The sequence below is a fragment of the Schistocerca americana genome, chromosome 4 (assembly GCF_021461395.2).
Source record: "Schistocerca americana isolate TAMUIC-IGC-003095 chromosome 4, iqSchAmer2.1, whole genome shotgun sequence".
NCBI lineage: Eukaryota > Metazoa > Arthropoda > Insecta > Orthoptera > Acrididae > Schistocerca > Schistocerca americana.
In genome coordinates this window covers 839,344,633-839,359,037 of record NC_060122.1, presented here as the reverse complement: position 1 = coordinate 839,359,037, position 14,405 = coordinate 839,344,633, and the positions used below count along the sequence as shown (strand labels likewise).

At 46.2% G+C, this 14,405-nt stretch overlaps 1 protein-coding gene across 1 annotated transcript in view; it reads left to right on the top strand.

The window, feature by feature from the left end:
- The window catches only part of LOC124612837 (serine protease persephone-like), a 42,335-nt gene that overhangs the window by 14,445 nt on the left and 13,485 nt on the right, over window positions 1–14,405 (top strand). Inside the window, exons 3-4 of the mRNA XM_047141263.1 lie at window positions 8,134–8,222; window positions 10,550–10,665. Of these exons, the coding sequence (XP_046997219.1) occupies window positions 8,134–8,222; window positions 10,550–10,665 (205 nt within the window). The remainder of the gene's footprint in view (window positions 1–8,133; window positions 8,223–10,549; window positions 10,666–14,405) is intronic.

The window sequence follows — 14,405 nt, the reverse complement described above, 5'->3', positions numbered from 1 at the left end:
ATCTCCTCCGTCAATCCTACCTGGCAAGGATCCCATACCGCGCAGCAATATTCCAGCAGAGGACGGAAAAGTGTAATGTAGGCTATCTCTTTAGTGGGTTTGTCGCATCTTGTAAGTGTTCTGACAACAAAGCGCAGTCTTTGTTTCACCTGCCCCACAATATTATCTATGTGGTCTTTCGAATTGAAGTAGCTCGTAATTGTAATTCCTAGGTATTTAGTCGAATTGACAGACCTTAAATTTGTGCGAATTATCGTATAACCAAAATTTATCGGATTTCTTTTAGTACCCATGTGGATGACCTCGCACTTTTCTTTGTTCTGTTCCAATTGCCACTTTTCGAACCATACAGCAATTCTGTCTAGATCATTCTGTGATTGGAATTGATCGTCTGATGATTTTACTAGACGGTAAAGAATCTAAGGGGGCTGCTCAGATCATCACCTAGATCATTTATGTAAATCAGGAACAGCAGAGGGCCTATGACACTAACGGAACGCCAGATATCACTTCTGCTCTACTCGATGACTTACCGTCTATCACTACGAACTGTGTCCTCTCTGAGAGGAAATCACGAATCCAGTGACATAACTGAGACGATACTCCAGTATGCACGCAATTTGATTAATAGTTGCTTGTGAGGAACGGTATCAAAAGCCTTCTGGAAATCTAGGAATATGGAATCGATCTGAGATCTCTTGTAGACAGCACTCATTACTTCATGGTAATAAAGAGCTAGCTGTGTTGCACAAGAACGATATTTTCTGAACCCGTGTTGGTTATGTATCAATAAATCATTTTCTTCAAGGTGATTCATAATGTTCGAGTACAGTATATGCTCCAGAATCCTACTGCAAATTGAGGTCAGTGATATGGGTCTGTAATTCAATGGGTTACTCCTATTACCTTTCTTGAATACTGGTGTGACCTGTGCTAGTTTCCAGTCTTTAGAAACAGACCTTTCGTCAAGTGAGCGGTTGTATACGATTGGTAAGAAAGGCGCTATTTTGGTGCATACTCTGAAAGAAAGCTGATTGGTATAGCATCTGGACCGGAAGACTTGCCTCTCTCAAGTGAGTTGAGTTGTTTCGCAACACCTAAAATATCTACTTTTATGTCACTCATGCTAACAGCTGTTCTGGTTTCGAATTCTGGAATATTTACTTCGTCTTCTTTTGTGAAGTAATTACGAAAAACTGTATTTAGTGACTCCGCTTTAGTGGCACCATCATCGGTAACATTTCCATCCCTGTCGCGCAGTGACGGTATTAACTGTTTTTTGCCACTGGTGTAATTTACAGACGACCAGAATCTGTTTCGGTTTTCTACCGTATTTTGAGACAATGTTTCATTGTGGAAACTATGAAAAGCATCTCGCATTGACGTCCGCACTAAATTTCGAGCTTCCGTGAAACTTAACCAGTCTTGGGGATTTTGCGTTCTTCTGAATTTGCCATGCTTTTTTTCGTTGCTTCCGCAACAGTGTTCTGACGTGTTGAGTCCTCAAACCATCAGAATGGTTAATTTGGGTAGCCGCCCTCGAATCCCCCATCAGGCTGACTGATTTCGGTGTGTGTTTCCATCCAACTGTTATAACTCTCGCGCTGGCCGCTACGCGGCTGCCGGCGGAATACAAACCACAACCATTGTAATGAGGTAAAACGTCCACGAAGCGACAGCGACAGGCGCACCTGCCGTGGATACCCACTGAAATCAAGCACCCCAGTGGTGAGAAGCAAGGAGACTCACCGATATCAACCATCCCGGTGGGGCCCGCCGGAGCGGCCGTACGGTTCTAGGCGCTACAGTCTGGAACCGAGCGACTGCTACGGTCGCAGGTTCGAATACTGCCTCGGGCGTGGATGTGTGTGATGTCCTTAGGTTAGTTAGGTTTAAGTAGTTCTAAGTTCTAGGGAACTGATGACCTCAGATGTTAAGTCCCATAGTGCTCAGAGCCCTCTGAACCATTTGAACCATCCTGCTGGGAGCAGAAAACTATTACATCCTGGTCGTTTTTCCTGAACGACGCTGAACGTCGTATCTATCCAGACATTGGAACGGCTAACAATACCGTACTATACAATCAAAATTGCAACATAAAGTATGTTTCACACGTAAATATCAACCATTATAGCATTAAGGTTTGCATTTCTATCGTAAATGAAATGTAGAATCAAATGCGTCGGTTCGTAATAGCAAAAATAGGCACACCTGATAATTGTCGATTATACCGCCATCTACCACGAATGGAAAAGGGTGGATCCAGTGAACCGTACGCATCTTCTAGCATAGAATTCGAATATGCAATAAAAATGGTATGACTGGGAGAGGGGTGGTTCGCATTTTAAAATACAATGTTGACCCTGCCCACGCAGGAGGTAGGTTAGGGAGTGGCCTGTTGTAAAACATACAGATGTTCTCCTAACTAATATTAAGTCTTCATCTACAACATTTTTTTTGGTGCAATGCGTAGTTTTCGAGGTAATGAGTTGTCTTGAGTCAACTCAGATGAATAGAGGAACATCACTTTGGGCATCTGCCATCTTCCATTGAGCAATAATTGAGGACTGGGTATGCTAGCGAATTAAACCTATATGTTTCACAAATTAAGAACACAACAAAATATCATTATATCCTTTCACTTACACAAAAAGAACAGAAAGGTCCGACAAGTGGGAACAATCATTCACCCAGTTCAAAATGGTTCAAATGGCTCTGAGCACTATGGGACTTAACATCTGAGGTCATCAGTCCCCTAGAACTTAGAACTACTTAAATCTAACTAACCTAAGGACATCACACACATCCATGCCAGAGGCAGGATTCGAACCTGCGACCGTAGCAGTCAGCGGTTCCGGACTGAAGCGCCTAGAACCGCTTGGCCACCGCGGCCGGACATTCACCCAGTGATCATGGGTGCTTTTCATTGGACTTTGAGAGCTTCAGCAACGTGTATCACATCCGTGTGCGTTCAATATGGCCTGACAACTACATGGTATGCTAGATGTAAGTCTACAAGGGTCACCCTGTGGCAACCGTTTCAGTTCTTCAGTGAGACCCCTCGAGCGATTTTGGAAAGTGTGTGGTGCAGCAGGAGACCACAAACACGTCCGTCAAGGGTGTCCCACACATGCTCGATGGGGTCTAGGTCGGGACTCAGCCCTGCCCATTCTGTTACTTCAATATCCAGGTTTCGCGACACATACCTGGTGGCTCCCGCCACATGAACCCCGGCATTATCGTGCATGAGAAGTAATTCCGGTACCCCGCACTACGCAGCAGTCACTGCATGATGCAACAGGATCCGTTCGATGTACCGCCCAGCGGTAAGGTGACCCTGGATAATGACGGGAGCTGTACGCCGGTCAACACTGTTGCCTCCCCGCACGGTCACACACAACCTTACCCGAATTTGTCGACTTGCTGAACAACATGAGGGATAGTTCGTAATTTCGAATTGAGTTTAGACTGCAACATTTTATTCATATCCATCTCTACTCACATTTTTCTGCGACCATATATTTTTTACGAAAATTGTGAAAATTACCTTCATGTATATAATTGCTGGTAACTCAGCGAACAATACTGCGTATCCGGCATGAGCCTGTGACATTGAGTTGTATAATGCTGAATGTTTGAAACATGAAAAACTAGCATAGACTTCCACAGCCACTAGTTTCGGCGCGAGAAATATGTCGACTTTTTCGTGCAATTAACGCAAAAAAATGGTCTAACCGTGCTTATTGTCGCTATTCGCCTTTAACTGGTCAGTAAATACGATGTATGTGTAGTTAGTTATTAATTATGCGACAATAGTGAGGTATTTCAATATACAGGATGTATATTCAGTCCGGGAACACTTTCAATTATTTATTGCACAAGAGCTAAACATTGTATAGATGTCATACATATTGCATTTTGAAGAGAAACACTGAAAGATATTTTTACAAACATTCGATATGCGAATCATCAGTGACCCGGCAGACGTGAATACGGTAATCGAATTCTTGCCATACCCGTCCCAGCATGGCATCGTCGACTGTGACAGTCGCTTCCCGTATTCTCTCCCGGAGGTCTGCTACATCACGTGGTAGAGGCGGTACACACACCAGATCTTTAATGTGTCGCCACAGAAGAAAGTCACACGGAGTGAGATCTGGTGATCGGGGAGGCCATTTCATGGAACAACTGTCCTCTTCTGTAGCACGGCCGATCCATCGATGCGGCAGCTCCGTGTTGAGGTACCCGCGAACTTCACGATGAGAACGGGGTGGAGCCCCATCCGGCTGAAAGATAAACGGAGAGTCTGAATGCATTTGAGGCATCCGCCATCGCTGCAGCATGTCCAAGTAGGAGTATCCAGTGACAGTGCTCTCGGCGAAAAAGAATGGCCTGTACAGTTTCGTGTGACATGTTTCCTACTAGCGCTGACTGTCGGCAAATTACCAAACTATGCTGTGACGGTATACATGAAAAAAAAAAAGAAAAAAAGAAAAACTTTCAGGGCTTCTCTTCAAAATGACATATGTATGATATCTGTATGTGGCGTGCGTACTGTAAGACCTTCGGTACACACACCATCAGATTATTTGACTTGTCGCTCTAACGAAGTAGGCAAGTGTCAGCAATATGTCTCGTGGTTTTATTGTGGCGTGTTTATCTTCTGCCGTTAGGTCAGACGATAGAAATGCCACTTGCACGCTTAGAGTAGCAGATTGACGGTGATGTCTGAAAGATGAACGGAGAGTCCGAATGCATTTGAGGCATCATCCGTTGCTGCAACATGTCGAAGTAGGAATTACGTAACTTGATTCAGGATGCTGTTTACAATTGACAATCTGAAGTTCCTTTGGTCTTGGTACGTTAATCTTATTCTCACATATCTCTGATACTTGACAAAGTGTCTAGTCATTTATCTTCATGCCTATGTAAAGGAATATGGTAATCTTATTAGGCGCAGACTGAAACTTGACTATAGACTGGTACAGACTAATGCAGACTGGTAATCGGAGGTCTGTACGCTCGTTATAATACCTCGAGCGTTCGGGTATCGGTGAGCGAGTGTGATCCGCAAGGAGAGAAGGTTCTACGTTAGCAGCGATCTCATTGGCTGCGTTACATATTAATACGCGGATCGGCGGAAGCAGAATTTGGTCCGTCTCTATGGCAGCGCCATCTCGTAGTGCGGAGACGGACGAGCGCTGCGCCTGCGCTGTTGTGCTAGCGGGGCGCGCGCTAGTGGGAAAGTTGTGTACGCACTGACTACGCGGAACTATGTACACAACACTGTACAATGTTTTGTTTTTGTGCAACAAATAATTGAAAGTGGTCCCGGACGTTATGTACATCCTGTATTTATACTGTCACGAAGAAAACCGAAGGTCACACCTCGGTACATGAGCTTGTGGGGTGTACTAGAAAACCGTGCCTTATGCTCACATTGAGCAATTCAAGGAGACAGTCGTAACAGCGGAGCGACGACCCGCAATTAGAAACACTGTCAGCAGAAAGCGCCGCGGTGATGGGCTCTTGGCGGCCCGCTGCGCAGTGGACGGGCGCCCACCTGCCACGACGTGTGGCGAGCAGCAGCAGCAGCTCCGGTGGCGGCGGCGAAGGTGAAGGCCAGGCGAGCTGGTATTTGCGTGGGGCCTGTTCTTGCTGGCTGGGCGTGAGAGATAATGACAGCGCCCGCAGGCGCTTCCTCCCGCAGGTGATAATCAGTGCCTGATTTCACCCGCAGAAATACCGCCACGGAAGCGGCATTTAACAAACTCACCTAGAGGTGTTTGCGTTCGAATTTCTCCAGAAACAGCATCGTGTTGTCTCCTCGAATTGCTCAATGTAAGCATAACGTCGATCAGTTGCAGAATTTTGGAACACGTATTATGTTCGAGTATAATGACTTTTCTGGAGACTAGAAATCTACTCTCTAGGAATCAGCACGGGTTTCGAAAAAGACGATTGTGTGAAACCCAGCTCGCGCTATTCGTCCACGAGGCAGAGCGCCATAGACACTGGTTCCTAGGTAGATGCCGTGTTTCTTGACTTCCGCAAGGCGTTCGATACAGTTCCTCACAGTCCTTTAATGAACAAAGTAAGAGCATGTGGACTATCAGACCAATTGTGTGACTGGATTGAAAAGTTTCTAGATAACAGAGCGCAGCATGTCATTCTCAATGGAGAGAAGTCTTCCGAAGTAAGAGTGATTTCAGGTGTTGGGTTGGGTTGTTTGGGGAAGGAGACCAGACAGCGAGGTCATCGGTCTCATCGGATTAGGGAAGGATGGGGAAGGAAGTCGGCCGTGCCCTTTTCAAAGGAACCATCCCGGCATGTGCCTGGAGCGATTTAGGGAAATCACGGAAAACCTAAATCAGGATGGCCGGACGCGGGATTGAACCGTCGTCCTCCCGAATGCGATTTCAGGTGTGCTGCAGGTGAGTGTCGTAGGACCGTTGCTATTCACAATATACATAAATGACCTTGTGGATGACATTGGAAGTTCACTGAGGCTTTTTGCGGATGATGCTGTGGTATATCGAGAGGTTGTAACAATGGAAAATTGTACTGAAATGCAGGAGGATCTGCAACGAATTAACGCATGGTGCAGGGAATGCCAACTGAATCTTAATGTAGACAAGTGTAATGTGCTGCGAATACATAGGAAGATAGATCCCTTATCATTTAGCTACAGAATAGCAGGTCAGCAACTGAAAGCAGTTAATTCCATAAATTATCTGGGAGCAGGCATTAGGAGTGACCTAAAATGGAATGACCATATAAATTAATTGTCGGTAAAGCAGATGCCAGACTGAGATTCATTGGAAGAATCCTAAGGAAATGCAATCCGTAAACATAGGAAGTAGGTTACAGTACACTTGTTCGCCCACTGCTTGAGTATTGCTCACCGGTGTGGGATCCGTACCAGATAGGGTTGATAGCAGAGATAGAGAAGATCCAACGGAGAGCAGCGCGCTTCGTTACAGGATCATTTAGTAATCGCGAGATCGTTACGGAGATGATAGATAAACTCCAGTGGAAGACTCTGCAAGAGAGACGCCCAGTAGCTCGGTACGGGCTTTTGTTGAAGTTTCGAGAACATACCTTCACCGAAGAGTCAAGCAGTATATTGCTCCCTCCTACGTATATCTCGCGCGGAAAGACCAGGAGCATAAAATCAGAGAGATTAGAGTCCACACAGAGGCATACCGACAATCTTTCTTTCGACGAACAATACGAGACTGCAATAGAAGGAAGAACCGATAGAGGTACTCAAAGTACCCTCCGCCACACACCGTCAAGTGGCTTGCGGAGTATGGATGTAGATGTAGATGCTGAGTACCTCTTTCCTCTTCATCTTTCGACAGAGGAGCTTCCAAAAGGCGGGTGAATATGCTGGTTCTGCTACCTCGGCCTTTGGTAGATATTTTAAGCATGCTCTAACAGCGAAAACTCCGCAAATTTGCATTTCCCTCACCTACAACAAAAATCACTTATGCTAAACAAATAAAACCACGGGTGTCGGAAAGAGATGACGAAACCACCTGTTTGTGAAAACTCCCATACTGATGTGCTATTCAGCACATCACTGCAACACAGACATGGCAGCTAGAGAACAATCCACTTAAATTGTCTCTAAGTACGACCTAAATTAGTTTAGGGCCCTTATTGTGCAGTAAATTTCAGACTACCTGGCGATTCAGACTCAAGAAAACCACTGATGAGACGGTCGAGAATCCAAACAATACTAATCATGGCAATTACACAGATAGATAGTTGTCTCAAATTGTATGAAGTGCAAGTAATCATGTCGATAAACGATCTCATTACATGCTTGTTTGTAGAAAGTATGTTGCATCCGATATTGCAGATGTATTTATTTCTTATGTTCCTCGGTTCTTCGTGGAAACTGGCAGAACAGTAAATACGAACCACTCTGCATGAAAAGTCGCTCCGTCTTCACGTATTCATTGCCTAGTATCTATCCTGTGTAAAATAGTTTCCTTCGACTTGCATAGAACCGAATACGAACACAATTATTTTTAAGTTTCAGTACAACAAAAAATACTAACGAATTTCAGAGATATCGTCAGATGCTATGGAACTACTGAGAGCCTTGTTTCTTCTCTTACACAGCCTGCAAGTCCTACAGGAGTCAACGCGATGGTCTGACGTACCACATCCTCTACGGCGAGAAAGCTCGACAGGCGGAGTTTCCACATATGGTAAGTCTAAGAAAATGCTTTTGCTTACAACATTATACATTCTTGTAAGTACACTTTACACGGTCCGTGTCGATGCACGCCACGCAAGTCTCCCAGGGAGTGAGCACTAGGTACTATGCTAGAGCCATATCAGGCAGAATGGTGTTCTTCGTGGCTGACTTAAATCACCCTCAGCATATACAACAGACGTCCTTATCCACCAGTAACGTCAACACCACATCGGCCTTGTTTAGAAACATGGAGTTGACGAACGGTCAAAAATAAGAGCACTGAAAATAGGTCGAGAAATTTTTTTTTTTAAAAAAGCTGGACCTATTCAGTTTGTTCCAAGTTTCATCTGAATGTCTCACAGTCTTAGCTGGGAAGCCCGCCTCCGCGGCTCGGTAGTCAGTGTGTCTGGCTGCGATGCAGAGCACATGGGTTCGATGCCCCGTACTGCCAACGACTTTTCTTAGGTAGCAGGACTGGAACGGAGTGACCTCAGCCCGGTCACGCTGCTTACTGAGGAGCTAGGGGAGTGGGACTCTACACGTGTGCCACCAACTCGACAGTCGTGTGCGCTGTGGCAACCTCAGCCGCACACCATCGACGCCTGCGGGAAGCTCTGCACACGCCACGGCTGCAGATTCTGCAGGAGAAGCGTCACAACCTGACTGAGCCTCTTCTGGCGCGTCCAGCTCGTTGTGTGTCACAATAATGTCAGGCGTATTCCACTGCTTATGATTTACTGCACAGACTCACATACCAGTCTTCGTGTTACTGTACCACTACATAATTTACACTGCAAGGTGTTATGTGTGGCTACTGCCTGTGGTGGATATCTTACAGAGATTGCCGACACTTCAACACGGAGATTTGTTCTGCAAGCACGTCTTCTACAAATAATTTGCATCTGACTCCAACAAAGGAAGAGCCTGCCCTTACAGATGCGGTAGTTCGCACATCCGTGCTTTGGCGAAGCTGTTCCGTCCTGTAGCCAACTGTCAGGAATCCTCATCCGCGATGTTTCGTATCAGGAACAATTCTGTGTGTTTTATTCAGCTCCGCCACGTTCAAGCCGATAATTGTATGAAAAACGTAAAACCTTCTGTTTCGCCTGGCCTCTGAAATCAGCTTCAGAATTTTCAAATGGTTCAAATGGCTCTGAGCACTATGGGACTTAACATCTTAGGTCATCAGTCCGCTAGAACTTAGAACTACTTAAACCTAACTAACCTAAGGACATCACACACATCCATGCCCGAGGCAGGATTCCAACATGTGACCGTATCGGTCGCGCGGTTCCAAACTGTAGCGCCTAGAACCGCTCGGCCACTTCGGCCGGCTCTGCTGTGCAGTCCGCCTGCTTAGCTGAGTGGTAACGCGCTTTGCCTATCATGCGGCGGTCCCGGGTTCGATTCGCGGGCGGATTGGAGGTTTTCTCCGCTCGTGGACTGAGTATTCTGTTGTCCTCATCATCATTCATCATCACCGACATACAAGTCACCCAGTGTGCCATCACCTGAAGTAAGCCTTGCAACTCGGCGGCCGAACTTCTCCGGATGGGGCCTCCAGCCCAACAATGCCACACGATCATTTCATCTGCTCTGGATTGTCGCATCGAATTAGTTAGCACCTGCAAATAAACAACCCAGTGGACAAAAATGGTTCAAATGGCTCTGAGCACTATGGGACTTAACATCTATGGTCGTCAGTCCCCTAGAACTCAGAACTACTTAAACCTAACTAACCTAAGGACATCACACACATCCATGCCCGAGGCAGGATTCGAACCTGCGACCGTAGCAGTCGCGCGGCTCCGGACTGAGCGCCTAGAACCGCTAGACCACCGCGGCCGGCCCCAGTGGACAGATTTCCAAAGAGCACTGCAATCGTTTCTGCAGCCTGAAAGAAGCAGAAGGGGCTTCAATGAACTGCACGCTTGTTTTGACGTTTGCGGCGCCCATATTGATCACCTGTAATAAGAGTTAAAAATCTTGGAAAGACGCTCTGACCACTGGCAGTGAATCTATTTTCTGTATTTCCCATAGTTTTCGTGCAGTCGTTTTGTGAAACCACGGAGGTACTTGTGAGCAACCCAGGACTATTGCGCAAATGCAGAAAACCACTATTGAAGGAAGACTGCGCATCATTTTTCTCGTGCCTATCGCATAACTCGCTTAAGCTGCGTGAGAGTTTCAGAGGCGGTTAGCGGCCTGTTGAGGATTTTCCCGTCGCTCCTTACACCGGTTGAACGGGACGGAAAGTGGCTACCCGTAGTACCGGTTCAAAACTACACTCGACCAGGTAGTGTGTGGAGTGTACAAGCAGACTCTGTCGTGTTGCAGGCGGCCCTGGGCTACAGCGTGGCGGGCACGGAGGGCCTCAGCTGGCTGTGCGGAGGGACCCTCATCAGCGACCAGTTCGTCCTCACCGCGGCCCACTGCTGCGCCAACAGAGTCATGTGAGTACTGTACTGCTGCCTCGGCAGTCACTGAGCTACCAGAAGAGGCCGCACCTCCGCCGCCTCGTCCTTCTCACTGTGTCGCATACGCACTGAGGTGACAAAAGTCATGGGGCAGTTCCTAACATCGTGTCGGCGGCGTAGTGCAGCGGATCTACGTGGCATGGAGGTCCTCTGAATCACGCTGCCCCTGGAGCCGACCACAATTGCGCAAGTGTTCCCGCTGCAGTAGTCTGCGATCTCTCGATTATTTCCCATGTCGGGTGACCTGGGTGGCCAAATCATTTGCCCGAGCTGTCCACAATGTTCTTCAAAGCAATCGCGAACAGTAGTGGTCTGGTGACATCGCGCATTGCCATCCGTAACAATTCCATCGTTGTTTGGGAACATGATTTCCATGAATGGCTGCAAATGGTCTCCATGTAGCCGGAGATAACTATTTCCAGTCAATGATCGGTTCAGTTTGGCCAGAGGATCCACTCCATTCCATGTAAACGTAGCCCACTCCAGTGCTTGCACAGTGCCCTGTTGCCAACTTGGGTCCACAGCTTCGCGCGGTCTGCACCACACTCGATCCCTACCATCAGCTCTAACCAACTGAAATCGGGACTCGTGTGACCAGGCAACAGTCTTCCAGCCGATACATTCACGAGCCCAGCACAGGCGCTACAGGCGAAGTCGTGCTGTTAGCAAAGGCACTCCGAGGCGGTCACCTGCTGCCGTGGACCACTAACGCCAAACTTCGCCACACTGTCCTAACGGATTGCTGCGTCATTCGTCCCACATCGATTACTGCGATTATCTTACACAGTGTTTCGTGTCTGTTAGCACTGACATTTCTAAGCAAACGCCGATGTTTTCGGTCGTCAAGTGAAGACAGACGGCCATTGCATTGTCCGTGGTGGGAGGTAATGCCTGGAATTCGGGGTTTCCGGATAACCGTTGACACTGTGAATTTCAGAACACTGTATTCCCTAACTATTTCCGAAATGGAACGTCCCATGCGTCTAGCTCCAACTACCATTCAGCGTTCAAAGTCTGTTCATTCCCGTCATAAGTCGGAAACTTTATCACGTAAATCAACTGACTACAAACGGCAGACCTGCCAATGCACTACCCTTCTGTATCCTGTGTACACGACATTATCATCATCTGTGTTCGTGCACATCGCTGTCCCGTGACTTTTATCACCTCAGTATACCTGCCATCCTATTTCTGGTCGCAGTATTTGCATCCCAGATTAATCAATTAACTTTACCTACACACTCCCGTACCCGAGACCTACTACATCTGTTCTAGAGCTCAACGTGAAATCAATTCTAACTACAGAAACAACATCTAAATTCGCTCCATATTTGCAGCGTGGAATTGTATTAACATTTAAGTGCTTTAAACTGAATTACACTGCATTATCAATACTGTAAAGTTTAAATGAGCCACTTTTCACAGTGTGCTTATCCGCATTTTTCAGTTCCACTTCTACTTTACGGTGGCAACACCACCAAACGAGGTAGTCGCCCTTCAGTGCGCCTACAGTTCCAGAACTAGGAGAAAGTTCACACACTTGTCCAGTCGCGTTATTTCGGTTATCCAGGGTTGCCCTTAACCACTTTAAATGAATGCTGCGGTGGTTTCCTAAACAGGCGGCGACGGCCGCCGTTCGTCGTGTTTCCCCGGGTGCTCTGCAGCAGCCACCTCGCTGTCGGCGAGGTAAAGGTTTCCCCCTTCCACCGAACTCTGCTTCAACGGCGAATGTGTGTTGTAAGAAGCCGATACCAACTTTAGTCCCTTCGCGTTTTCTTATCATATACCTGTACGACTGTATTTTTACTTGAATGAATTCTAAGCAAGCAATTTATGAGCCGGACAGCATCAATTCTTGGATGAGCCCTCCATCCATTGCCACTTGTATTTATCAGTGCTTTGAATCGCTGTGTTAAACCTAAGAACATAAGCACCCATGCTTTAATTAAAACTTTCAGACCTGTCAAATATAAAAAAATAGATGTCCTGAAAAAAGTAACTGTTTAACCTAGTGTGAATATCAACAAATTGCTGCCAGTGAATGTGTGTTAACACGAATGTAAATGTCACGTACTCTTTTTCTTATTTCAGCACTTCATTAGCATAGATAGCTTGCATAGCAACAATCCCAACAGATTTAGAAGACTGTAGTACTGCCAAGACAGAACGTACCAAATACGCTAGGTACGGTAACTTACGTTCGGATGTACAACAAAATGTTCATGGAACGTATTCTATAAGGACAAAATAAGAAGCTGTCGGCCTGCAAGTGAGAGGCAGTGTTTCTTTGGTCACTAACGCACTTGTTCACTTTTGGGTCAATGCTCTTTTTCAACGTTTTTCCGGTCGAAAAGATTAGACGCCAGACCTGAAGTGTGATTCTGTAAGGTCTGCAAAACACCCATCTACGGCCTCAGCTACCTTTCCATTGAACTCGAAATATTTTCCAGCCACAAGTTTCTTTAGGTTCTGCATAAGATTTAAGTTAGAGGCTATGTATTCTGTTGAAGAGTGTGTACGTTCCAACAATTTATACTTAAAATCCCTTACTTTTGCATCACCAAAGCGGCTCTGTAAGCATGTGCCTCGTCTTTATGAAAGACTAGCTGACTAGCAGAAGCTGCCCGGGCATGTATTTATTTCATTTCTATTCGTCAATTTGTTCCCTGCCCCTCTCTCTGTCCATCTCTTTTGTCCGCCTCCCTGCCCACCTTCTTCTCTCCCTCATCTCTGTCCACCTCCTCCACCACCACCCCAATCCTGTGTCCATCTCTCTGTCCATCTGCTGTCCCCCCTCTTTCTCTGTCGATCTCCTGCTCTCCCTCTCCCTGTACGATAGAATGATATAATTTTGTAGATAAATTCAGCGGCACATGTGTCTACTATGTGCTACATGCGTTGCGAACAGAGTTAATATCAAAGAAGTAATACATTCAAGAGTCATGCGAAATGCAGCGGATTTTCATGCATCTCAGTGTTTACGTCAGCCGGCCGCTGTGGCCGAGCGGTTCTAGGCGCTTCAGTCTGGAACCGCGCGACCACTACGATCGCAGGTTCGAATCCTGTCTCGGGCATGGATGTCGGTGATGTCCTTGGGTTAGTTAAGTTTAAGTAGGTCTAAGTTCTAGGGGACTGATGACCTCAGATATTAAGTCCCATGGTTCTCAGAGCCATTTGAAGCATTTTGTTTACGTCATTTCTCCTGAACTATGTGCCGCGCAATTCTATAATTTTGCACATTTATTCAGAGCCATATGTGAACACTGTCTGAAAAATATATCGTGAATACAGTTATCAGTAATCAACAATAAATTAAAACGATGTGCCTCATGCCACAGTTTCACCGTACGAACAGGGAAAAGGTAGCAAGCAGTAAGCTTTATTTTTTTTCGTTTCATCATTATATGGGAGTTGTAATGAGAACAATTTTCGTAAAGGTTTGAAATTGCGAATAAAGTTTGTTGCAAATCACTAACCCTGTAAGGACTCTCGCTCTAAAATACTGGAAGAATAAAATATGGGTACTCGCAAATCGTCGCCTACACTTCTTTTATCTACGCTGAAGCTACCAATGAAAACACCATACAAGTCCGTATAGTAATTTTCGGGATTAGCATGTGGAGACAGACAGACAGACATACAATAAAGTTTTACTAAAATTTGCTGACGTTATCTTAGGAAACCCCATGAAAATTCGTCTAGCGCGTTTGGAGATT